At 52.3% G+C, this 26486-nt stretch overlaps 1 protein-coding gene across 1 annotated transcript; it reads right to left on the bottom strand.

The window, feature by feature from the left end:
• On the bottom strand, positions 1-22422 carry BTBD2 (BTB domain containing 2). Its single transcript, XM_043465538.1, has 9 exons — positions 22011-22422; positions 8825-8944; positions 5615-5771; positions 4521-4626; positions 4239-4436; positions 1764-1956; positions 1566-1653; positions 1180-1326; positions 1-961 (listed from the first exon to the last, which is right to left on the bottom strand). Exons 1-9 carry the CDS (start codon positions 22391-22393, stop codon positions 800-802), a joined length of 1554 nt encoding a protein of 517 aa, XP_043321473.1. The 5' UTR covers positions 22394-22422; the 3' UTR covers positions 1-799.
• Positions 22423-26486: the final 4064 nt, after the last annotated feature.

Below are 26486 nucleotides of genomic sequence, written 5' to 3'. Positions count from 1 at the left end.
TACGTTTCTTTCCTTTATTTAAAAAAAAAACATTTGGGGTATGGTGTGCAGACACACCTTCCATGGCTTCGGGGAGGACACAGGCTCCAGATGGAAGCATGGGGGTGGGGTGGGGGCTGCACCCTCCAGCACCTTGGGCAGAATACTTGCTGGGGGCTGGGAGTGGGGCTACAGGGTGGGCAGGTGGGCCAGCAGGGACATGGCCACCATGGCTGGCCCGCAACACTGCCCCTCCCAGGCAGACCCGGTCTGCCGCCTGTGTCCACAGCTGCAGGGGCGGGGAGGGGCATCCAGGGAGGCTGGACACAGACGGTCCTTTACTGGGCCCAGGGGCAGGGCCTGGGCCTGGCAGGAAGCCGGCCTGCAGGACCTTGAGAGGGCTTGAGCCCTCATCCTCGGGCAGGTTGGGGGCCCTGAGCCTCCCCAGTGAACAGAGCAGAGGCACACAAGCCCCCCATGCCAACCAGGGCCTCGCACGCGCTCTCCTACCAGAGAAACGGGAATTCAGGACGCACTGCCATGTGCAGCTGAAACAAACAGGAGGCAACACCCTACACCAACCCTGAGTGGGGCTGCAGGGGTGGTGGGCGGGCAGACCCTCTGCTCAGGGCCCTGCCCCCCAAGTCCTGAGGGATTGTCTCTGCCGCCCCAACCACCCCTCCATCACCTTGGAATAGGCAGCCAGCTCACCGCACGCAGAGAGGAGCCCTCCTGGCCCTGTGAGGGGCAGTGGCGTGGGCGGCAGGCACAGCAGTGGGGCCAGGTGGCCTGCCTGGGCTGGGGGCGCCGGGCCAGTGGCTTAGGTGTAGAAGATGACTTCTGGAATCTGGCCATCCTCCACCGACGTGCCATTGTTGTTCCCAGCCGCATAGCAGAAAGTGAAGCAGGTCTTGGCCCCCGTCGTGGGTGACTCGTGGGTCACCTTGCGCAGGCCCTTGGTGCCATAGTGGGAGTCCGGGCCCTGTGGGGAGGACCCGGCGGGTCAGCAAGGGTGTGCTGCATGAGATCACAGCTCAGGGCCTGCCCCGTGCCCTCCCAGCCTCACATCCTCAAAGGTGGGCAGTAACTGGGAGGCGAGGTCCTGGGTGGGGCTCTGACACCCTGAGTCTGGGCTGGGGGTCAGGATCAGGGCTGGAGTCCTGGGTAGGTTTCTGGGATCAGGGGTGGGGTCAGGCGCACCTTGAGCGTGGCGCAGGCCGTGTAGTTGACATTGGGCAGCACCTCCACCGGCTCCTTGAACATGACTCTGAAGGTGCTGGCAGAGCCGTCACAGCTGAAGCCCGTGTCGTTCTGGCCCAGGACCGTGTTACTGTCCGTGTGGATGATCTAAGAACCAGAGCCGGGCCAGCTCACCCCAGCACCCCCAACATGGTGCCCACCCACGGGATCCCACGGAGCCTGGACCCGAGGGCTGAGCTAACCCTAAAGGAGGTGGCCAATGGTGGGGGTAGACAGGCATGGTCCTGGGTCCCCCCTTGGCTAGGGGAGAGGGGTGGGATGTGAAGAAGGGGAGACAGGAGGAAGGGGTGATCTGGAGGGGCAGGGCCCAGAGGTGGGGGCAGGACCTGGATGTTCACTTGGTAATCTGTGGGCCCATGGATAGAGCCGTAGAGCCCGAAGCCGACCACGAAGATGCGTTTGTTGACCGAGAACCTGAGGGGATGGAAGGAAGGAGATGCTGAGTGACCTCGACCAACCAGGCCCCGCCCCTCCCCACGGGGAGGCCCCAACCAGGCCCCGCCCCCGTGACCTGCCCCGCCCACCTGATGCGGTCGCTAGTGCCGCTGTAGCCCCAGCGGCTCTCCACCTGCTGGAAGCGGTTGATGCTGCATTCCTTCCCACGGAGGCAGCAGCGCGGCCGGTCGATGAAGTCCACGCGCGGCTTGGGGTTGACGGTGAAGTGCAGGAAGAGGCTGACCACCTCACGGTCCACCAGGATCCCCGACTGCGCGGGCCCTGTGGGCACAGGAGCGAGATGGGAAGGACGGGGCAAACCATGAGCGCACAAAGACACCAGAAGGCAAGGCATAAGACCCAGTCTCTCTTCTCTGGAAATTGTCGTGGGTCCAAGCAGCCGCCGGGCTGGGGGCGGGGGTGTTAGTGAGGGGGAAATGGCCCTTCCAAGAGCGTTTGGGGAACGGTCCCAGGTTGACATGGGGCCAATGCTCCAATTTGCTGGCTAACTGGGCAAAATCCCTTTCAGCTCCTCAGGTCTCCTGACCTCCTCAGGGACCACCTAGGGGAACACCACGGGTCCACAGAGCTCATGCCCCCTGCCTGTCCGCCCCAGGCACCTACAGATGTGGGGGTGCTGGCCCCAAGACAGCCTGGAGCTGGAAAAGTGTGGATGTGGGAGCCTAGATGCAGCAACCCAAGAGCTCAGAGGAGCTTCTGGTGGGGAAGACCAGGGTGCTGGGGTCTCCTGGGCCACAGTGGGTGGAAGGATTACACCCGCCCCTGCCCACCACCTGTGGCAAGACAAGGTGTCTGCAACAGGCCTAGACCACTGCCCTCCTTTACAGCAATCGCTCATTCACCAGCTCTGAGCTCGTTTCTGGGGCAGGTCAGCCATGGCCTGGCTCACAGACCCGGTAGCCCCACTTGCGCAGATTGCAGCAACAGGGGAGAGATGTCCGTGGAGCACATAAGATACAAAACTGAACACAGACAAGAATCACTCTTTAAATCTCTGCACAGAAAACAAAAAGAAAAACACCTCTGACCTCAGTCCTGACACACTCAGCTAGGGTAGTCTTTGGGGGACTTTTTCCCAACCTTCTACTTTCCTATATTTTCAAGGGGAATAGAACAGGCAGGAAAATTCTCCAAAACACAGTTGAGTGACAAAGAGCCAAAGCCCCACAGGTCCCGCCCATAGTAGAAGGACAAGGCCCAGGTCTGGCACACATCCCCAGGAGCTTGCATGTGGGGGGTGGGTGCTCCAGCCCAGGGACCCTCATGGGAGGAGGGGCGAGGGGGCCAAGGAAGGCTGGAGGGTGGTGCTTCCAGGAGACCTGAGACCCTGGGGGGCTTTGGCAACCAGGTGGGCTGAGGGACCAGGAGAAGAGCTGTTTCAGTGTGACAAGCAGGGCTGGAGAAAGAGGGATTCCTGCAAGGCTCACATAGGTGTCTTAGGTTGGGACAGCTCAGGGCTCTCACCTGGAGGTCCCAGCTCCCCAGGGAACACTGGGCAATGTTTGTGACATCCGTGATCATCAAGATAGGGGTGGGACTTCCCTAGCAGACCAGTGGTTAAGAACCTACCATGCAATGCAGGGGACTCTGGTTCAATCCCTGGTCAGGGAATTAAGTTACACACGCCAAAGGGCAACCAAGTCTGAGCTCCACAACTAGAAAACCTATGTGCTGCAACTACTGACAGTCACATCACTGTGGTGCTGCCAGGGTCTGGTATGAGGAAGTGCTAAGTATTTGATGCATAAGTGAGCCCCAGAGTACCAGAGACAGCCTCTGAGGCTGTACCCAAGTTCTGCCATGCCACCAGGGACTGCCAGATAAAACACGGGTCACCTGGTCAAGTCAAATTCAGATCACAGAGAGCTGACCCATAGAAGTAGTGTCTCCCCGCCGCTGCATGGCAGACACTCACACTGAAAAACGATCTGTTTGCTGTCGTTGTTAAATCTGGTGACCCTGAACCAGGGCGGGAACAGGAGCAGCATGGACCTGGGAGAGATAGGACGTGGTGCACCTGCTGTGGGCTACAGCTCCACCCAGAACCTCCCAGGCCAGGCTGGCTCCAGGACCAAGGTTGGCATCAGCCACGAAAATGACCCAAAGGGGAGACCCAGCCTCCCGGGGGAGGGTGCCAAGTTGGCAGCTACTGCCACACGGCCCAAAGGATTGCAGGGTCCCCATGGGGCGGGAGGCAGGGTCAGGGCCAACCCCGCCTGGGCCTGAGTCCCAACCCGAGCCCTGCAGCACAGCCCCAGACACTTCTCAGCCCTTCACAGGCTCATGGAGGACCCGGACGCCACAGCCCATCCCCCAGACGTGAACCCCCGTTGGGGGCCTGCAACACTCAAGACAACACGCGTGTGGACACCTGAGATGTGGGGACTCAGGATGGTTGGCCTCTGGGGGTCACTCCAACATCAGGTTCTCGAGCCCAGTCCAGGTTCTCACATGGACAGGGCCAGCGCCTGACCCACTGTGGCCCAGCTTAGGGTCACATGACTCACACTTGGGGTCACAGTCCTCCTTGGTGCCCCTGTTACCTGCAGCAAACTCCTCAATGGTCATCAGTGGGAAGCGGATGAGGGCCAGTGCCTTGCCCAAAACCTTCCGCTTGTTCTCGGGCGTCACCTGCAGCTGCTGCCGCTGACATTCAGCCTCGGACCAACGGACGACAGCTGTGAACAGGCGCACCTCACGGATGCCCAGCGTGTCCCGCTCCAGCACCGCCACCAGTGTGTCTGCGGGGAAGGGCTGTCAGTGGGCGCGGCCCCACCTCGGGGATGAGCTCTGATGGGCCCTGGGCGGCGACCAGTGTGCCTCACCTAGGTCGATGTCTGTGAAGCCCTCAGCTGTGATGGCGTCAGCCGTGTTCTTGTCAATGTTCTCCAGACATAGGCTGGCAAGCTGTGGTTCATCAAAAAGTCTGGCCTGGAGAGTGGGAGGGCAGTAAGAGAAGAGCAGGTCAACACCCAGCCACATGAACCCTGGCTCCACATGGGCATGGATTTCAAGTCCTGGTAGCCGAGCAGCAGCCCAGAGATCATCTTCTTCCAGGGTCCCAGAATCACAGTAACCACTGCCTGGGGGCGGGGGCGGTGGGAGGGCAGGCTTGAACCTCAAAAGTCAGGGTACTGAGAGGTTCAGGCTGGAGGTGGGCCCAGTCCTCCCCAGGTCAGGCAGGAGCCTTGGGGAGAGGGCCGAGGAGGACCCACAGGACATGGCAGAACTGTGCCCCTGATATAAGAACTCACGCACAGAGTGGGGCCCAGGGACAGAGAAGATTCTGGTTCCTTTCTGCCCGGGAAGCTGTGGGGCAGCCCGAACCCACACCCCTATGCACTGTGCTCTGCCTGGGGCTGGGCTAGGAGGCCAGGACGCCCCACGTGGCTGCAGCTCTCAGGAAATGGTTGGGAACAGTCCCCACATGACAGCCCAGGCTCTAGCACTCGAGAGCAACTCAGCAGATGTGCCGGGGCCCAGATACCACGGCGGTGAGGGGTCACAGAGCCACAACTACACCTGGGTGCTGCCCCATCCCAGCCGGCGCCTCAGTGGTCCAGCCCCGCCGCAGTCAGTGGGACCAGACAGCCTCAAACGTGCCCCTCTAAAAAACCTAGTAACGGAACACCTTTCTCCCCACACCTGAACCCTGCACAAGGGCACCAAAACGTCCACAGAAGCACAAGAGTAACCAGGGAAACTCACCCGCAGGGTGCAGGGTACAGTGAGGGAGGAACTTATCCCTCCACAAGATTTAGCAGACACCTAAAACTCAGAAATGCACCAACCTGATCTCTCCTGCCCCGGCGTCGTCCTCACCCACCTGTATTGCTGCCCAGACTCAGCACCTGTGCCCCAGCGGGTCCCACGCCTTCCCCTCCCTGACATCCTCGCCCCCTGCATCCCAGCCCCGCACCTGCGTCAGCAGCATGAACGCGTTGTCAGCCCGCAGGTTCTTTTTCAGGAACTCCACGCAGTGGGCCTCAAGAGCAGGCACCGCATACTTCTTGGCGGTGTACAGCGTGGTCATGACCGTCTCGGGCCCAATCTGAACTTCGTCTGAGTAGAGAAACCTGGGGGTGGAGGGGGGTGTGAGGACAGCCTCCCTGCCCTCACCCTCCAGACCGGCCCAAGGAACCATCCAAAGCAGCACCAGTTGCCCTCTGACCTGTGGACTCGACCCCTCAAAGGCAGTTACCAGGGAAAAGAAACAGCTCAAGTACCCCCACGTTACCCACAGAACGTGTCCACACAGCAGGCTCTTCTGTGGGCAGCATGGGATGTGCCCGGCGCCATGACCCTCTGAACCACCCTCGGGCCCAGCCACAGCCAGCTCAAGCTCAACCACTGATGGGACCAGAAGTGCCAGCTGGCGGCCGTGGTGACCACCTGCCCTCAGGCCAACTCTCTGTGTGGCTCAGAAGTGGGGTCGATTACAAAACCACCGGGAGACAGTGAGAAAGCAGCCCTTGGCCATCTGGTGGGAGCACCTCAGGGCAGCCCTGGGCGTGCAGGAGAAATGATGCGTGTTCACAGCAGCACAATACACAGGAAACCACCCGAGTGTCCGTCCACAGGCACACAGCGGGAGCAGAAGAGAGCAAGGGTGGAAGCCCAGCCCAACCGGGAACAGCCCGAAGAGCAAGTTCCTGGAAGGTGCCCCCCTCCTGGCACTCAGCACCCCCAGAATGCACTGGAAGCCTACACAGCAGCAGCAGGGATCTGGCGGGGTCAGGGACAGAGTGACCATCAGTGTCAGCAGTGCTGAGGGGGACCTTGTAATGGAACAGACCAGGACATGTGGGAGAAGATGGGTAAGCCCCTCACATACCAATGGAGGTAGTGTCCACCCTCTCAGGGGAACAGCTATGGCCGTCAAAACCCAGAGATGGAAAGAGAAACAGAAAAAATATATAGAGAGAGACAGACAGAGATGGAGATGAGACAGAACAGCCTTTCACCCCATGTCTCACCAAGTTTAGACTAAAGGGAGGGTTTGGCTAACTGCAATCTGTCACTTTTTTTGTCTTTTTTTTTAAATAGACATTTTAATTTTTAAAAATGATGGTAATATGTACATAAAATTTACCATTTTGACCATCAGTAGCATTAGGTACATTCATATCATTGTGCCTTCATCCCTACTATCCATCTCCAGAACTTTCTCAACTTTCCAAACTGAAATTCTGTCCCTACGAAACACTGACTCCCTGTCCCCTCCACCAGCCCCTGGCCCCACCATCCACTTCCTGTCTCTGGATCTGACTCCTCTAGGACCTCCTGTTAGTGGAATCAGACGGTACTTGTCCTTTTGCATCTGGCTTATTTCACTGAGCATCATGTCCTCAAGGTCCATCCATGTTGAAGCAAGTGTCAGAATCCTTTTGAAGGCTGAGTAATACTCTAGCATGTGGATGGATCACACCTTATTCATCCCTAAGTTCATGGACAGCTGGGGTGTTTCCACCTTCTGGCTGTTGTGAATCACACTGCTGTGAATGTGGGTGTGCAAATCTCTCTTCAAGTCCCTGCATTCCCTTCTTTTTGATCTGTACCCAGAGTAGGATTGCCTGAGCATATGGTGACTCTATGTTTAGATTCTGAGGATCCTCCAGACTGTTTCCACAGTGGCTGCCCCATTTCACATTCCCCCAGAAGTGCATCAAGGCCCCCAGTTCTCCATGTCCTCGAAACAACTTGTTTGTTTAATATTGATAATAGCCATCCTGGTGGGTGTGAAGTGACAGCTCACTGTGATTTTACCACCTGGTTTGTAAATAAGTTTTTCTTGGCACTCAGCCCTGCCTACAGTTTACAGATTCTTCCAGGCCACTTCTGCAGGATCAGCAGGCAGCAATGGAAGCAGCACCCCCTGCCCTCTCTTGCAGGCAGCCTGTGGCCCCTGGTTTGAAAAGCTGCCTAAAGACAGAGAAGTGAGATTACTCCACCAAGTGTTGTTTGTGATCAGCCCGCAGAATTCAGCGTGGTTAGAGGGAGCTAACAGGAACTGATTTACATCCAAGGGTAACTGTGGATACCAGAGGGGAGAAGATGACACAGTTGGGGCCGGGGGCTGGGAGTACACAACACAGATGAGACTGGATATGAACGGGACCGGCCAGTCAAGGCCTTGTCCATGGTGCTCAGAGTGGGGACCGGTTCACTCCATTTTCTTCCACTTTTTCTTTTCTCTTTCTCTCCCTCCCTCTCTCTTTCTGTGAATCAATGCCATTTTTATAATCAGAAGGGAAAAGAACTTCCCTGGCCATCCAGTGGTTAGGATTCTGCATTTCCACTGCTGAGGACCCAGGTTTGACCCCTGGTCAGGGAACTACTAAGGTCCCCCATGTCCTGAGGCCAACAACAACAAAAAAGGCCAAAAAGTAAACTCCGTGTTTGAAAAGCTGTTTGACCGTGTAGGATAACCTTCAAGCTACACATCTAGTCCACGGAGCTTGCCGGCCTGGTGGTGCTGCCTCCACGGCTTCCTGCAGTCTGTGTGTAGCACCCCCACCCCAAATCACTAGATTTGTTTTAAAGTCCTTGAGAAAAAAAAATGAAACTCGGAAAGAAAAAATATAGGTCGAATTAAAAATTCTTACTTTAGTCTATTTCTTTAAAAACTCTGAGTACAAGGAATGAAAACTGGGAGATTCACCAACATGTGGGTGAACCTGAAACCACAATGCTCAGTGAGAGAAGCAGACACAGGACACACAGGGTGTGATTCCACTGACGGGAAACGTCCAGAACAGGCTGATCCACAGACACACAGAGTGGGTTCCTGGTGGTCAGGGGCTGGGAAGGGTGCGGTTCTGGGGATGGACTGTTCTGGAATTAAGAGGCTGTGGCTGCATGCTCTGTGGAAAAACTAAATGCCACTAATAGTACACCATACACTTTCAAAGGTGAGTTGAACAGTATGTGAAATACATTTTGACACAAAAAATGCAAAATACGAAAATGGGTGGGGGATGTCCAGAGCCCACCCCTCACTGAATTGAGTTCTAGAAATCTCGAGGGGGTCGCTTCTGGGGCTCCAGAGGCAATGTCCCCAGGGCTCTATTTATTAACCACCAGGTGTGTCTGTCCCACCTCTGGGTGGGAAGGACCTGGAAGGTCTTACTTGAGTAGCGCCAGGAAGGCAGCCGGCTCCACATCGGGCAGCTCGATCTCGGTGGACGTGGTGGCCATTCCCCCGTTGAACATGGCATCAAAGACAGCGCTGCCCACAGCCAGCACGAACCTAGAGAATCAGAGAAGACCTGGTTACCCTCTGCGAGGCCAACCAGTCCCCAACTGCCTGAGCCTGGGGTCTCTTGGGGCCCTGGGATGTGGATGGCGAGCATCCCCGCAGCATTAACACCCTGCCCAGAGCATCCTGCCCTAGATCTTTCCAGAAGGAAGTCCCTGAGGACTGAGAAGTTAGCTCCTGTGGATCAACAGTGACAGAGGGCACAGACGCAAAATCATCTCCCTGGGGCTGCATGGACGACAGCTTCCTGCCAGTTCCACACGCCACAGGCAGCTCAGGCACCCCCCAACTCATTCACTCCCCCATCATTCATTCACTCACTCATCGTTCATTCACTCACTCGTTCACTCAGTGATTCATTCAACCACTCGTTCCCTCATTCGCTCAACCACTCATTCCCTCATTCACTCAACCACTTCACTCCCTCAATTCGCTCATTCATTTATTCACTTGTTCAACTATTGCTCAACCACTCATTTACCTCCTCACTCATTCATTCACTTACTTACTCCACTGCTCTACACACATCCCCCAGGGTCAGGCTGCCAAGGCAGGCCTGGAGGGAACATTAGAACCGTGCTGAGTCTGTGGGGAAGGGTGTCGAGGCCAAGGGAGCATTAGGATGTGAGTGGCCTTGGGGTCCTCCAGGTTCCACCAGTTGTGTACTCAGGGTCCCCAGGCCTGCCCCATGACAGCCTCCGGCAAAGAGGCCAGCCCCCTGCAAAGCCCTATTCTCTGGGTCTGCAAGCCACCATGCCTGCATCACACTTGCTCCCTGGGTCCTACCGTGACCCATGCAGAGATCCGAGCACCCACCCCCATGCAAAACCTCTGGACTCAGCAGTGACAGCCCACTCCCCAGCCTCTCTCTGCCCAGTGACCCTACCCACAGCTCCCAGCAAACCCCACCCAGGCATCCCTCACTCCCTGAAAGGAGAAGCCCATCCACCCCCGCTCCTACCCACTCCTCCATCGTGGATGTGTGCTCCCAGCTCTGCCAGGCTCTGGTCTGGCCCCCAGTCCTGCCCAGGGCTTAACAGCACCCCAAGGGCCAGGCCAGAGATGGGGGCCAGGTGAGAAGCTGAATATAGTGGATGAAAAGAGTGTCCCCAAAGTCACATCCCCTTGGAACGTCAGGATGGGACCTCGTCTGGAAACCTCATCTGGAAACAGGGTCTTTGCGGATATCACTTGCTAAGCCCAGGTTACTCTCATCCAGGCTGGACCCTGACACAATGGCTTATAAGAAGACACCAAGGAGAGGTCACATGATGAGGGAGGCAGAGACTGAGAAGAAGCATCCACAAGCCCAGGACGGCTGGGGCCCCAGAAGCTGGAGGAGCCTCTGGAGGGAGCACAGCCCTGCCACACCCCATCGTAGACTTCTGGATTCCAAGAGAGGATAACTGATGTGGTTTGCTCCACCATCTGGCCACCCCAGGATGCTCATGCCCTGTTCAGCTGCCAGCCCTGTCGTGTCCTTGGAGCCCCGCTCATTCACCGTGACATCCGGGTCCCCAGCCCCACACACAATCCATATATGCAATGCTTTCTTGTTCCTCCTTTCTTCTAGATTCAACAGAGCATCTTGATCTCCTATGGGGAAAACCTTCCCTGACGATTCATTGGCAGGACATTAAGAGGCAGCCCAACCGGGCCTGGTGTGTCTGTGCAGGGCCCAGGATGGTGGGCTATACTTGTCCTCAGTGTTCCCGGTGGACAAGGTGACAAACTTCAGGCCTGGCACAGCAACTGGGTCCAGGGAAGTCTGATCATCTCCCCCTGCAGCCCTGCCCACCAGGCCCCTCACTGGCCTCCTGCCAGGAGTCTCCTACCCCACTTCTCCATCCACCCTCAAAACCATGATGATGAACATGGCAAATCAAAACCACCATGAGGGGACTTCCCTGGCAGTCCAGTGGTTAAGGATCCACCCTCCAATGCAGGGGATGCAGGTTTGATCCATCCCACATGGAGAAGCTCTATACAGTCAGCAAAAACAAGGCCAGGAGCTGTGTCTCAGATCCTGAACTCCTTACTGGAAAATTCAGACTTAAATTGAAGAAAGTAGGAAAACCATAGACCATTCAGGTATAACCTAAATCAAATCCCTTATGATTATACAGTGGAAGTGACAAATAGATTCAAGGGATTAGATCTGATAGAGTGTCTAAAGAACTATGGACGGAGGTTCATGACACCGTACAGGAGGTGGTGATCAAAACCATCCCCAAGAAGAAGAAATGCAAAAAGGCAAAATGGTTACCTGAGGAGGCCCTACAAATAGCTGAGAAAAGAAGAGAAGTGAAAGGCAAAGGAGAAAAGGAAAGATATATCCATCTGAATGCAGAGTTCCAAAGAATAGCAAGGAGACAAGAAAGCCTTCCTCAGTCAGTGATCAGTGCAAAGAAATAGAGGAAAACAACAGAATGGGAAAGACCAGAGATCTCCTCAAGAAAATCAGAGATACCAAGGGAACATTTCATGCAAAGACGGGCACAAAAAAGGACAGAAACAGTATGGAACTCACAGAAGCAGAAGATATTAAGACGAGGTGGCAAGAATACACAGAAGAACTATACAAAAACAATCTTAGTGATCCAGATAACCACGATGGTGTGATCACTCACCTAGAGCCAGACATCCTGGAGTGTGAAGTCAAGTGGGCCTTAGGAAGCATCACTACGAACAAAGCTAGTGGAGGTGATGGAATTCCAGCTGAACTATTTCAAATCCTAAAAGAGGATGCTGTGAAAGTGTTGCACTCAATAGACCAGCAACTTTGGAAACCTCAGCAGTGGCCACAGGACTGGAAAAGGTCAGTTTTCATTCCAATCTCAAAGAAAGGCAATGCCAAAGAATGTTTAAACTACCACACAATTGCACTCATCTCACAGGCTAGCAAAGTAATGCTCAAAATTCTCCAAGCAAGGCTTCAACACTATGTGAGTCAAGAACTTCCAGGCGTTCAAACTGGTTTTAGAAAAGGCAGAGGAACCAGGGATCAAATTGCCAACATCTTTTGGATCATAGAAAAAGCAAGAGAACTACAGAAAAACATCTGCTTCATTGACTACACTAAAGCCTTTGACTGTGTGGATCACAACAAATTGTGGAAAATTCTTAAAGAGACGGGACTAGCAGACCACCATACCTGTCTCCTGAGAAATCTGTATGCAGGTCAAGAAGCAACACTTAGAACCGGACATGGAACAACCGACTGGTTCCAAATTGAAAGGAGTATGTCAAGGTTGTATATTGTCACCTTGCTTATTTAACTTATATGCATAGTACATCATATAAAATGCTGGGCTAGATGAAGCACAAACTGGAATCAAGACTGCCAGAAGAAATAGCAATAACCTCAGATATGCAGATGACACCACCGTTATGGCAGAAAGTGAAGAGAAACTAAAAAAAGCCCCTTGATGAAGGTGAAAGAACACAGTGAAAAAGCTGGCTTTAAAACTCAACAGTCAAAAAATGAAGATCACAGCATCTATTCCCATCACTTTATGGCAAATAGATGGGGAAACAATACAAAGAGTGACAGATTTTATTTTGGGGGGCTCCAAAATCACTGCAGATGACGGTGACTACAGCCATGAAATTAAAAAATGCTTGCTCCTTGGAAGAAAATCTATGACAAACCTAGACAGCATATTAAAAAGCAGAGATATTAGTTTGCTGACAAAGGTCCATCTAGTCAAAGCTATGGTTTTTTCCAGCAGTCATGTATGAATGTGAGAGTTACACCATTAAGAAAGCTGAGCGCTTAAGAATTGATGCTTTTGAACTGTGGTGGTGGTGAAGACTCTTGAGAGTCCCTTGGACAACAAGATCAAACCAGTCAATCCTAAAGGAAATCTGTTCTGAATATTCATTGGAAGGACTGATGCTGAAGCTGAAGCTCCAATACTTTGGCCACCTGATGTGAAGAAAGGACTCATTTGAAAAGATCCTGATTCTGGGAAAGGTTGAAGGCAGAAGGAGAAGGGGACGACATAGGATGACATGGTTGGATGTCATCAGTGACTCGACACACATGAGTTTGAGCAAGCTCCAGGAGTTGGTGATGGACAAGGAAGCCTGGTGTGTACAGTTCATGGGGTTGCAAAGAGTCGGACACGACTGAGCAACTGAACTAAACTGACAAGCCCCAGGGCAACTAAGCCCACGTGCCATAACTAGTGACCCCATGCACCATAACTAGAATTCCATGCAACACAAGGAAAAATCCCACATGAGGCAACGAAGATCCTGAGTGCTGCAACTAAGATCTGATGCAGCCAAATAAATTAAAAAAAAAAAAAACCCACCACGAGCCACTCCAGTATTCTTGCCTGGGAAATTCCATGGACAGAGGAGCCTGGTGCATTACAGTCCACAGAGTTGAAAAGAGTCAGACACAAGCATGCACGCACTTACAGTGGTAAGAGTCAAAAGCCTCTGGAAGATAAAAATTAATGAGAAAGTATGATGGAAATGCAGCATGAAAGCAAAAGCATCAGTTTAAAAAAAAGCCCACCATGAGACATGACCTTACCCCTTGGACCACCAGCTAAAATAAAAAACCTAGACAATGACGAGAGCTGCTGCGGATGTGGAGAAATCAGAGTCCTCATGCAGGGTGACAGGGGCGGGGGGCATGAGGTGTGTAGCTGCGGTGGACAGGCCAGTGGTTCACCAGGGGGCGAAACGTGAAGTTCCTGTCTGACCCGGCAGTGCCACCCCCAGGTTATGTGCCTGAGAGAAGTGAACACACGCGTCCGCACGAAACCCGCGCATGTGTATTCAGCGTGTCATGATCCACGGACTCCTGAAGACGGAAGCGACCCAATGTCCATCAACAGATGACAGATGAGCAATGAGCACATCATCCATACTAAGTGGTCCGTCCACGCAAGGAGTGTTAGTTACCTTAAGAAGGAGATTTGGACTCATGTTACAACACGAACAGATGTTGAGAATGTGATTCTCAGTGAGAGAAGCCAGACACAGAAGAACACAGAGTTTGGTTCGACTCACAGGTCCCTAAAGGAGTCAGATCCACAGAGACAGGGAGAAGATGGTGGGGCCAGGGGCTGGGGAAGGCAGTGGGGGGTCAGTGCTTCACGGGGACAGTGTTCTGGTGCGGGAGGCTGCAAACAACATGAACATGCTTAGTACCACCAAGCTGTACACTTGAAAATGGTTAAAAGGGTGAATTTATGGTATATGTATTTTACAACTTAAAAATTAAAAAGAAAGAAAGAATGACATACTACCCTGAAGGGACAGGGAAGAAAGACCAGCTAAGCAGCTTTGGGAAACAGGTTAAAGGCCAAAAGAACTATATACAAATACTGTGCTTCATGCAGAGAAAGTATTTTTCACAGGAGAGGGAAAGCAGCTCTATAACTACACATATTGTGCCACTAAGCAGACATGTGCAGAATGAGAGCCAGGTTCTCAGAACTGGAGAGAGTTACAGGTGAGGGGAAGGGAGGCTGGGTTGAACTCTCCAAGGCTGAGCCAGAGTCAGAGGGACTCAAGTTGATCTCGTGGCTTTTAGGTGGGTGAATGGATGGACAGATGGACAGACTAGATGGACGGATGGAGACAGACACAGAAATAGAGGTTGTGTGTGTTGGTATATTTCCTCGCTCTATCTGCTAAGAAGGTCTCTAAACAACAACACCCCAGCAGCAGTGAGCACACCCAGCACCTGTATCTTGGTTTCTAAATACCATTTTCCACTAAAAGGAGAAATGGCTGATTCCTGGGCTGAGGGAGGCGAAGGATGAAATGAGCTTGGGGTATCCTGTGGGGCCAAGAAATAAAGACATTCTCCCAATATGACAGGCCAATGTTAAAAGGAATTGAGCCAACTATAAGGACTTCCAATGGCCAAAGCTGGGACAGTAATGCTCCTACTGGACAATGACCCACAGGATAAACAACTGTGAGTCAATGATGAAATAAATATATAATGGAGGAGGTGTGTGAGCAAGGGAGAAGGGACAGCTTTTCCCTTCAGAATCCCAGTTAATAAATGGGGAAGGAGTTACGGAAACAGGAAATCACCACATGGCAGATGCCAGAGTAAACAACTCTTTCCAGCTAGAACCACCATCCAGAGATACTCCACCAGCTGGCAGAGGATGGGGGGAAAGGGGATGTCTGTACAGAGCACCCCTCAGGAGGGAAGGGTGATGACGGGGGGACAGCAGGGACATCCCCGTGGAGAAACCTGCCCCGTGGCCAAGGCTCACGTCACCAGAGATGGGACAGACGGACATCACAGGCTCGGAAGTTTTACATTAAACACACGAAGCGGGTGAAAGGAGAAAGATGAGGAAAGACATATCCTGCAGACAGAAAGCACCAGTGAGCTGGAGTGGTTGCCCCGATATCAGACAAGACAGATGTGAAGACAGGGAATGTTACTGGAAAATGGACGTTTCCTACGAACAGAGGCTCGGTACACAGGAATACGTAACAGCGCAAACAAACACAGAACTGAGTCCCAAACCACACAGAGAGAAACTCAGCATAAAGAGGCGGGAGAGACAATCCAACAGTTTCCACTGGAGGTTTCAACATCTCCCTCTTCACAACTGACAAACAGCTAGACTGAACACCACCACCAACATACCTTTAGGAAACCCTCAGCCCAGGGGTTTCCCCAGTGATCCAGGGGTTAAGAATCCACCTTCCAGTGTAGGGGACTCAGCTTGGATCCCTGGTCAGGGAACTAGGATCCCACAGGCCATGGGGAAACTGAGTGCACATGTTACAACTACAGAGCCTGCACGCCACAACTAGAGATTCCGCATGCTGCAAACAAGACCTGACACAGTCAAATAAATAAAGATTTCTTAAACTCCCCAAACAAAACCCTCGGCCCGGTGATGGCAGAATGCATACTCAAGGAATATTCTCCAGGACAGACCAGGTAGAAAGTCAAACAAATACACTTACAGGCACTGAAAGAAGTCAAAGCTTGTTCTCCAAACAGAGGAATTAAATTATACACCAATAACAGAAAGACCTCTGAGAAATCCCCAAATATTTGGAAATGAAACAACACTTCTAAGTAACCCATGGGTCAGGGAAGGAACACAAGGGGAATTAGAAAAGATCTTGACTGGAACAAAAATGCACACAGCACATCAGAGTGTAAGGAATGCAGCTAAAACACTGCTTGGGGTAAACATTATGTATGCATTAAATAAAGATCTAAAACCAGCAACCTAAGCTTCTGGGAATTCCCTGGCGGTCCAGTGGTTAGGACTTGGCACTTTCACTGCTGGGGTCCAGGTTCTATCCCTGGTCAGGGAACGAAGATCTCACAAGCCACACATACAGTGACCAAAAATTAATAAAAAATAAAATCAGCAAGGTAATCTTCCATCTCAACAATCTAGAAAAGAAAGAGCAAATCAAGCCCAAAGAACAAAGAAGATAGTAAAAGTGGGAGCAGGAATTAATGAAGCTGGGAATAGGAAAATAGAGATAAATCAATGAAACCAAAAGGTCACTCTTTGGGGGGAAAAAAAAATTTAAACCACAGCTAGAACTTTAGCTAGACTGATCAAGAAAAAAGACACAAGTTACCAAATCAGGATTGAAAACTATCCGTAGTAAAAGAACTTTGAAACAATTTTATGTCAACAAACAAAGACAACTTAGAGGAAATGGATGACTTCCTGTAAAGACAAACTACCAACACTCACTGAAGACAGAAAAATCTAAACAAACAAATAACAAGTGAACTAGTCACTAAAAATCTTCTGTCACTTCCTTGGTAGTACGGGGGATAAGAATCTGCCTGTCAGTGTAGGAGACACAGGTTCAATCTCTGATCTAGAAAGATCCCACATGCCATGGAGCAACTAAAGACCATGGGCTGCAACTACTGAGCCCACGTGTCTAGAGCCTGTGCTCTGCAACGAGAAGCCACTGTAATGAGAGGCCCACACACCGCAACAAAGAACAGCCCCTGCTCACCACAACTAGAGAAAGCCCTCATGCAGCAACGAAGACCCAACACAACCAATTGAAAAAAAAAATCTTCCCACAGGGAATTCCCCAGTGGTCCGGTGGCTAAGACTCTGAGCTTCCACTGTTAGGGGGCACAGGTTCGATCACTGGCTAGGGAACTAAGATCCCACAAGCCCCACAGTGCAGCCAAAAAAGAAAAAAGAAAAAAATCTCCCCACAAGGAAAAGTCCATTCCCAGAAGAAATTAACACCAACCTTCTGCATATTCTTCTAGAAAGGAGAGGAGGAGGGAACATTTCCCAACTCACCTATGAGGCCAAAAACATTACTGAGTCCTCGGGCATCATGGGGGTGGGGAATGGGGAAGCCACTTTGGAAACCAGTTTGGAGGTTTCTTAAAATGTCACATGTAAATGTTACCTTGCAGTTCCAACATTTGACCCTCAGGTATTTACCCAAGAGAAAAGAAACAGTACTTCCATATGCAGACTTCTGCACAAATGTTGACTGCTCATGGCAGTATTATTCCTTATAATGAAAAGCTAGAAATAACCCGTTTAACCTGTATGCCTGTATAACCCATATGACTGGTGAATGGACAACGTGTGGTCCATCCATGCAATGGGATTCAGCAGTAAGATGAATTACTCTGGCAATAAAAAGAGATGAGCTGTCGATACAAGGATGTGGATGGATCTCACAAACAGGACACTGAATGAAAGACGCCAGACCAAAGCCTACACATTCTGTCATTCTAATTATGTGAGATTTCTACAAACGGCAAAACGAGAGGCTGTGTTCCACAACACGAGAAGCCACTGCAACTAGAGAGTAGCCCCCGCTCGTTGCAACTAGAGAAAAGCCCACACAGCAACGAAGACCCAGGGCAGCCAAAAATAAATAGATTTAAAGAAAGAAAAAGAAAAAGATTCAGTTTGGGAATTCCCTGGCAGTCCAGTGGTTAGGACTCTACGCTTTCACTGCTGAGGTCAAAGGTTCAATCACTGGTCAGGGAACTAAGATGCTTCGAGCCATGTCGTGTGACTAAGAAAACAAAAGATTTGGTTCCTCAGTTGTGAGGGCCACATTTCAAGTGCTCAGTAGCCATGTGTGACTAGTGGCTAGGACTGGAGAGGACAGATCTAGAACATTCCCATCATCACAGAAAAGTCTACTGGACAGCACTGGACCATAGAATCCTAGAAACAGCTATTAACACCAAAGAGGATTCAGAAAGAAATCATTCCAGTGGATAAAAATAAATGTGCAAGACCTACAGCTTCCCAGCAAGAACCAGCTAAGAAATATGTAATGGAGAAATTATTCACAACAGAGAAAAAACAACAAACAACAACAAAAAAAACCACCTAGCAATAAATGTGCAAGACCTAAATGAAGGAACTATAAAACTGGGAATTCCCTGATGGTCCAGTAGTTAGGATTCCATACTGTCACTGTCGAGGGGGCCTGGGTTCAATCCCTAGAGGGGAAACTAAATCCCACAATCTGGCAGTGTGGCCAAAAAACACAACAAAACAAAACATAAAACTACAAAACTTCCCTAAGGAAACACAAAAGCACCCTGCATAAATGAAGAGACAATATGTGCCCATACTTTGTATTCTAAACTGTCAGCTCTCCCAACCTGGTATCTTTGCTAAGACAAACTCCTCCAGTCATTTCTTTAGCATTTGACAAACTGATTCTAAAGATTATAGGGAACCACTGAGCTAGAGACTGGTCAAATACAGCCCTTGGACCCAATCCAGCCCACCAGTTGTTTTTGAAAATAAAGTTTTATTGGCACACAGCCATGCACATTCATTTCTGTCTTGTGTTCACACTGCTACAGCAGAATTAAGCAGTTGGGACACAGACCATGTGGCCTACTGAGACTACTTACTGTCTGGCTCTTTACAAAAATTTGCTGGTACTGTGCTAGAAAGTAAATTCCACGGGGAGAGATGTCTTTTGTTAGCACCGTTTAAGAGACTGTTGGATTGAGCGAGGGATGGACAGGAGGAAGAGATGGACAGATGGGTAATTGATCCTGGAACAGCTAAATGTGTGAGACGAGCTGAAAAAGCCTTCACAAAAAGTCTTGAGCAAAACTGGGAAGAACAGCCACAGCAGTTGTCAAAATCCACCATAAAGCCACAGTCACCAAAAAACATGCTATTTAGCTAAGCACACACAGAGACTGCTGTACTTTGGGGACATCTCTGTGCTCCTAAATCTCCAGTGATATGTGCATAAAGGTATTTTAGATATTAATGTGGGCCACCAAATTGTACAGTGCTACCCTGAAGATGCTCAGTACCTCCTCAGAGGGAGCCCTCTGAGTACAGACACACTGGACTGATGGATTTCCTGAGCACCGAGGGTGCCAGCATTTTCCTGGGCTTGGCAGGAGGGAGAGCAGCAAGACACTGCTCACGGCAAGCCAAGGACAGCCATCACAGAAGTTAGAAGGAAAAAGAGCTATGAAAAAGTAGTACAGTGGAGAGGGGGTGGGGGTGGGAGGCAGAGACTCTGAATGAGGCCTGAGCTTGTCTTGGCCAGAGCTGGCTCCTCTGCCATTACACATGCCAAAGGAAAGCCTCCTGCGTCCCATGCACCAGGTCACCCTTAACCCAGAGTCCACGCCATTCTGAGCCCCAGCCCGAGATCACCACAAGCCTGGATCCTGGGAAATGGTGGGTGCAGACCCCACAGCCTTTCTGGAAGTTAGCACGAGCCCTGCCCTCAGTCTGCTTTGTGAAGCAAGCTCAGGTCCGGTTCAGCAGTCACCAGCTCTGCACTAACGCCCTTCCCGCCCCAGGCCCTGTTTCTGGATCCCACGTGGCATTTATTTGTGTCCTCGGGCTCCTCCCAGGATCGTCCTGTGGACCCTACGGTGTCTTGGTCCTGAGGCATGCCCCACTGGGTTTATCTGGTTATTTTCTCCAGGTGGACTGGTTTCCTGGGACTCCTCTAACAAATTCCTGCAAATTGGGTGACTTGAGAGAATCTCATGTTCTGGAGGCTGCAGGTACAAGATCAGGGCCATGGTCCCTGCAAGGCTCTGCCCTTCTCAGCTCCTGGGGCCCCCAGGCAGACTGTGGCTTGTGGCCATGTCCCTCCAGTCTCTGCCCGGTCCCTCTTCTCCGTGTTTCTCACACAGACACTTGTTGGATTTAGTGCTGTTCAGATTATCCAGGATGATCTCTTCTTGAAACTCTTAATCACATCTGCCAAGACCCTTTTCCCAATAAGGAATAAGGTCCCGTTCATGGGTTCTGGGCACTGGGACTTGGACACAACTTGGGGGCCACCATCAACCCACGACACTGGGACTCAGGGCTGGGGGTGGAGTACACCAGGGGGAGGAGTATTTCCTGCTGGGGGTGCAGACACCTCCAGGACCATCAACTTGACCACTTGGCTAAAGAGGCATCTGCTGGGTTTCCCCAAGATGGGGTTCCAATCTGCTCCTTACAAGCCAGTCCCTTAATGCAGCCCATCTGGGAGGGAGGCGGGGGTGAGGTCCAGCCTGGAGCTGGGCGCATGCTGTGAGGAATTCTCCCCACTCCTGTCTGAGCTCCAGCAGCAATGCTCTGGAGTGTTTCCTGGAGCACTGGGTTACGTCCCCACCAGCCTGTGAGGCCAGCCTGTATGGAGGATGAGCCCAGGGACTGTGATAAGGACCTGGTTAGTCCCAGGGTTGGTCACAGGGGCCACCCTCCCAATGGCCCCAGGAAGGAAGTGTCTAATGGTTGGTCGCAGGTCATGGGGTGGAGGGAAACTGAGCCCCAGGAGACCCAGGGTCACTCATGCTCCTGATCGTGGCAGGTAACATTTCACAATGCAAATGAAATAACAACCCAAAGGCTGAAAAGAAAAGGAACTAGAACTTTCCACCAAGAGGATCCACAGAGCAGGAATATGAAACAAGAAAGGCATGAGCGAGGCTGGGGGCTCCTGTGTCAGAAGGCAACCAGCCCCCTAGGGAGACTTCGCAGGGGAGGCGAGAAGGTTAGGGCAGGGACAAGCTCCAGGAGGTCCTGGGGACCCCCTCACGAGCATAGAACCTTCCTCGGACAGGAATCTAGTCCCAGTTGCACATAAATAACCAAGAAAGGGCCAGAGAGAAGAATCTCGAAGACACAGGCCAAGTAAAAGCCACACGTCACAATGGTGAAGACAACGCTCACAGCGGGTTGGGGACTCTCCAGCCCCCTCCCGCAACAGAACCCTCCCAGCATCCCCCAGCAAGCAGTGGGCAGGGTGGTCTCTGATACAGCCCCGCCCCACCCAGGAGTCTGCAGGCTGCACCCCTGAGACTGGCAGAGGTGTGGGCCTGCACCAAGGAAAACCCCATTCAAGAGGAGACCTGGGATGTATGGAGTCAGGGAACGGGGGTTATGAGGGTCTGGGGTTCACGAGGTGGGAGTCTAGCGGGGCTCTGGGGGGGGTCCCAGCCACAGAAGGAGGGGGCACTTGGGGGAGGAGGTCGCTGGGGCCCGATGGAGGAGGCGGAAGGAGATGGGGTCTCTGGACGTCCTGCAGCTGGCCAGGCTGGGGTCTGCAGGCCTGGAAAGCCTGGCAGAGGTTGGAGGGTCAGAGATGCAGCAAGTGAAAGAGGTCAGCGGACCTGGGAGATTTCGGCCATGGGTGCAGGGTCAGGAATCAGCCAGCCAGGAGACTCCGATGAGGGTGGAGGGGCAGGGGTCGCAGGAGCGAACCATGGCTAATATCTGGAAGTCCAGGCTGGACGGAGGCCTGGCAGGATCACAGGGCCTTAAGGGTGCTGGGGCCCCGGGGCGGTGAGGGAGGCAGGTCCCCAGGACAGCAAGGGTTCCAGGAATGGCGGGTGCTGGGTCCCCGGGGCTGGCGGTTTTCCTGGGGGAAGGCGGGGAGCGGGATCCCAGGAATGACTGAATCCTGGGGAGGGAGTGGGGGTAGGGGTCCGGTCCCGGGATAACCGGGTCCCGGGAAGCGGCGGCGTCTTGGGGGATGACGGAGTCCCGGGGGGCGGGCCTCGGTGCTAACCCGGTCCCGGGTCGGGCGGCGGTCGCGGACGGCGGCCCACCTGTGCGCCGGGATGCGCTGCGCGCCGAGGCCCTTGCCCACCAGGAAGTGCACGTCGCAGAGCACCTCGTTGTTGAAGAGAAAGGCGAAGCGCTCCTTCACCGTGGGCTTGGTGGCCTGCCAGTTGTAGACGGGCTCGCGAAGCAGCGCCGCCGCCCCCGGCTCCTCGGCCGCCCGCTCCCCGCCCGCCGCGGCCTGCGCGCCCGGCCCCGACACCGACACCGGCGGGGGCGGCCCGGGGACAGCGGGGGCCGGGGAGGCGGCGGCGGCGGCCGCGTTGCCGGGGGCCGGGGCGGCGTTGGCGCTGGGCCCGGGGCCGCCCCCCGCGCCCGGGCCGACCCCCGGCGGGCACGACGCGCGCCCGCCGCTCCCACCCGCCGCCATCTTGTCGGTGCGGCGCCCGGCGGGGCGGGCCGGGCGGGGGAGGAGCTGGAGGAGAGGGGAGGAGCGAGGAGATGGGGGACGGAGGGGAGAGGAGGGGAGGGGAGAGGAGAGGAGGGGAGAGGAGAGGAGGGGAGAGGAGAGGAGGGGAGAGGGAGGGGAGAGGGAGGGGAGAGGGAGGGGAGAGGGAGGGGGCGGGGCGGGGGCAAGCAGAGGCTGATGGCGACTTCGTACCTCAGACCCTGGGCCTAGACCCCAGAGCCCCGACCTCAGACATGGGACCCCCCCACGTGCTAGATCTCGTACTTCAGACCTGGGACCCCGACCCCAGACTCTAAATCCTGTACCTCAGACCCCCAACCCCAGGTTCTAGATCTGTTACCTCAGACGCTGGACCCCCGGTTCTAGATCTGTTACCTCAGATCCCCAACCCCGAGTTCTAGATCCTGTACCTCAGACCCCGGCCCCGGGTTATAGATCTGTTATCTCAGACACTGGACCTCCAGATTCCAGGTCCTTAACCTCAGATCCCAGAGCCGGGATTCTAGATCCTGTACCTCAGACCCCAGATCCCAGATCCTGGACCTCAGAACCCAGGTACTAAACCCAGACCCCTTACTTCAGACTCTGTGTCCCAGATCCAGAAATTGTGACCCCAGACCTCAAACCTCAAAACCCTGACCTCAGATTTGGAATCACCAGCCCAGATCCTAGATCCTCAACTTCAGGGGCTGCAGACCTCAGACCCCAGTCCCCATAATCCCACTTCTACATCCTGGGCCTCAGAACCCAAGCTCTGGATCCCAACTCCAGACCTGAGATTCCAGACCCGGGACGCCAGAACTCAGACCCCAACTTCCAGTCCCTAAACCCCAGATCCCAATCTCTGACCCATGAACCCCAAAACACAAATGCAGACCCAACTCCAGAGTCCAGACCCCGTAGTTGGGACCCCAGACCTTAGCCCCAAGCCCTAGCCCCAAACCCAGGTGGTCAGCTGAGGGGACCCCACAGTGGGGGGAGCACTGAATGCAGCGGAGGGCTGTGCATCCCAGAATCAACAGAGATACAGGTCCCTCCTCTGAGCCAGGTCTCAGGTGCCTGGTGTCCACAGAGCTGCAACCCACAAACAGCTAACTGCACCCACAATGTCAGAGTGCCCTAATGCCTTGAAGAAGAGGCACAGGCAGCTAGGAGGGCATAAAACAGGGTCTCTTGAGCAACCTGGGGGTCACAACCTGGAGATGCAGCCTGAGGAATGTAACAGAAGGTATGACTTCAGGGGTACAGGGGCAACCTGGAGGCCTTCCTAAAGGAAGGGAGGCTGACCAGTGACTCAGGAGTCAGGAAGATGAATGGGGAGTGGGGGGGTGGGTACCCTGTTTAATATCCCAGAAGGCAGGGGCTGGGTAGAGAGGGAGGCATAAGGGTGTTTCCCCCAGACCCTACCTGAACACAGAACTTCAGTAACACCTGTGACAATTTAGCATCTAAAACGTGACTGGGAGACCCCCACGGGTCTAGAGCCTGGTCTCCCCCGTGGAGAAGGGACTTCTGCCTGTGGGTTGTGGCCCTTGGACACCCAAGAGAGCCATAGGCAAGAAATTCCGCCTCAGCGTCCAGTCTCTGCCAGAATCCTGGCCAGTTCTTACCTCCAAAGTGGACTTTGAACCCTGGGTCTCCACAGGCGCCGGCTTCACGGGCAGCCCCTGCACTTGCTGTCACCATCTTGAAATTCATAATAATTTTTTAACAAGGGGCCCCAGGTTTGCACTGTAGTCCAGTCCCTCCTCCTCCTCCAAGGCTTCCTGAAACTGCCCAGCTCCCTCCAAGACAACCAGTACCCTCAGCCCCAACTACCTAACCTTCCTTACTCTTTAAAATATAGACTCTTCCCACCTTAAGCCAGGTGTCTGGTAGGCAATGATTAAAGCCCTCCAAATCTTTCCCACAACTGAAAGTCAGTCCCCTCACCTGAGGACAGCCTCTACCCTTGGGGCCTGAGGATCCAGCTCTATAGATTTCACCAGTGGCTTTTCAGAGGATGTACTCCCAGCATTGGGCTCTAGATTTTTATAAAACCCCACCTTACCATCCTCTGCTCCTTGGGGTGAGAAATTTCCTGAAGGTCAAGCAAACAATGTTATAACCATAGACAAAGTCATCTTGAACCTGTAGATAAAATTTTTGCAAAGATTTATTTTTTTGTTCTAAACATATAAATAAATAAATGAATAAATAAAGGAGAGAACTTGGAAATACCAGAAAATTTCAAGAAAAGAATGTGTGCTTCATCCATTATATTAAATCCCAAAGTAACCAATATTAATGCTGTATCTACTATCTGTTCTATTATTTGTTTTTTACAAAGAGTAGAATCTTTTTATGGGCTTCCCAGGTGGCTCAATGGTAAGGAACCCAGCTACTAATGCAGGAGACCCAGAAGACACGGGTTCGATTCCTGGTTCAACAAGACCCCCAGGAGTAGGCAATGGCAACCAACTCCAGTATTCTTGCCTGGAAAATTCCATGGACAGAGGAGGCTGGTGGGCTATAGTCCATGCAGTCACAAAGAGCCGGACATAACTGAGTGACTGAGCACGCACATAGAGAAAATCTTTAGATACAGCTGGATCATGAATATAGATCATGTGGTACAGGGATGTCAGCTTTTTTATGTAGGGATGCTAAAAACAGTTCATCAGAATAAAATCAGGCTGTGAATACTGAACTAGCAGCTTCATAAAGAACAAAAATCCTAATAAAATAAATATCTCTTTTTTTCAAAAAGAACAAAAATCTTGATTCTTGTCTTTGAGGATAATTACGAATTCATAGCATTCAGATTTGAGTAGTTGAATTGGTCATTAACTCATCAGTATTGATGAAAGATACCATTAAGTGGGCTCCTGTGTGCCTTCAGCGCCCCAGAACTTGGAGAAGCACCCCTTCTTTCTGGCAGTGAGATACCCCAAGCCCACAATGTACCTGCCCTGCCCTGAAACATAAAACCAGCTAGTTTCCAAAGATCCCTTATTCCTCCGGGTGGGGAAAAGTCTGAAGGCCACATTTGGATATTGAGCTGTTGTTATTTAATTGCTCAGTTGTGTCTGACTCTTCTGCAATCCCATGGACTGTAGCCCACCAGGCTCCTCTGTCCATGGAATTCTCCAGGCAAGAATACTGGAGTGGGTTACCATGCCCTCCTCCAGGGGATCTTCCCAACCCAGGGATCCAACCTGCATCTCCTTCTTGGCAGTCAGTTTCTTTACCACTGAGCCAATATTGGGACTCTTCTCTATTTGCATGTAAATCTGTGGTGGAAAACATTAAAGGTTACATCAATTGTCAGGTGGAAATAATAAATTTCAAAGATTGGGAGTTTGTGTTGCTATTTCTAATTTAGTTCTAACAAAACTGCATAATGACTGTCCTCAGCAACTTCAGCCTCCCTGCGAACCAGAACCTGCTCACCATCCCTGGTTGTAAATAAAGCATTACTGGTACACAGCTACACGCACTCATTTACAGGGTGCATACGGCTGCTATCCAGCTTCCAGGGCAAATTTGAGCAGTTGCTACAGAGATATTATGCTCATCAAAGCCAAAAAATATTTACTCTCTGGCCCTTTACAGAAAATATTTACAGAATCCTGCTTTGTAAACGCCTCACCTAAAGTATAATTTTACTCTTATCATTTGATGAACCATGTAAGTCTCTGAAGATCCTATTATAACTTGTAATTTCTGCCTTGTTTTATCTGTCAACGTAAAATATAAACCCAGGGAATAAAAGTAAGATCAACAGTTTCTAAAATAACTGCTAATTGGAAATTAAGACCTAAGATCACAGAAGCTATCTGCATGAGTGTGAATGACTCGCCCACTGATTGGTTCAGGGACCAGGCACGTACATGACCAGTTTTGGCCAAGGAGAAGAGAGGAAAAGCCTGCTGGGTGAGCCTGGAGACTGTCCTAGCTTGCAGCTATTTGTCCTGTGAACTAATAAACGTGTTTGTGGAATTAAGCAAGCAGAGTCATGTTCTCTGTTACCCATGGCTAAGGTGGGTAACTGGTGCAATTGGCCCTGGTGGCC

Source organism: Cervus canadensis, chromosome 4, assembly GCF_019320065.1.
Source record: "Cervus canadensis isolate Bull #8, Minnesota chromosome 4, ASM1932006v1, whole genome shotgun sequence".
NCBI lineage: Eukaryota > Metazoa > Chordata > Mammalia > Artiodactyla > Cervidae > Cervus > Cervus canadensis.
Note: the sequence above shows the minus strand (reverse complement) of the source record. Positions and strands in the feature narration are given on the sequence as shown.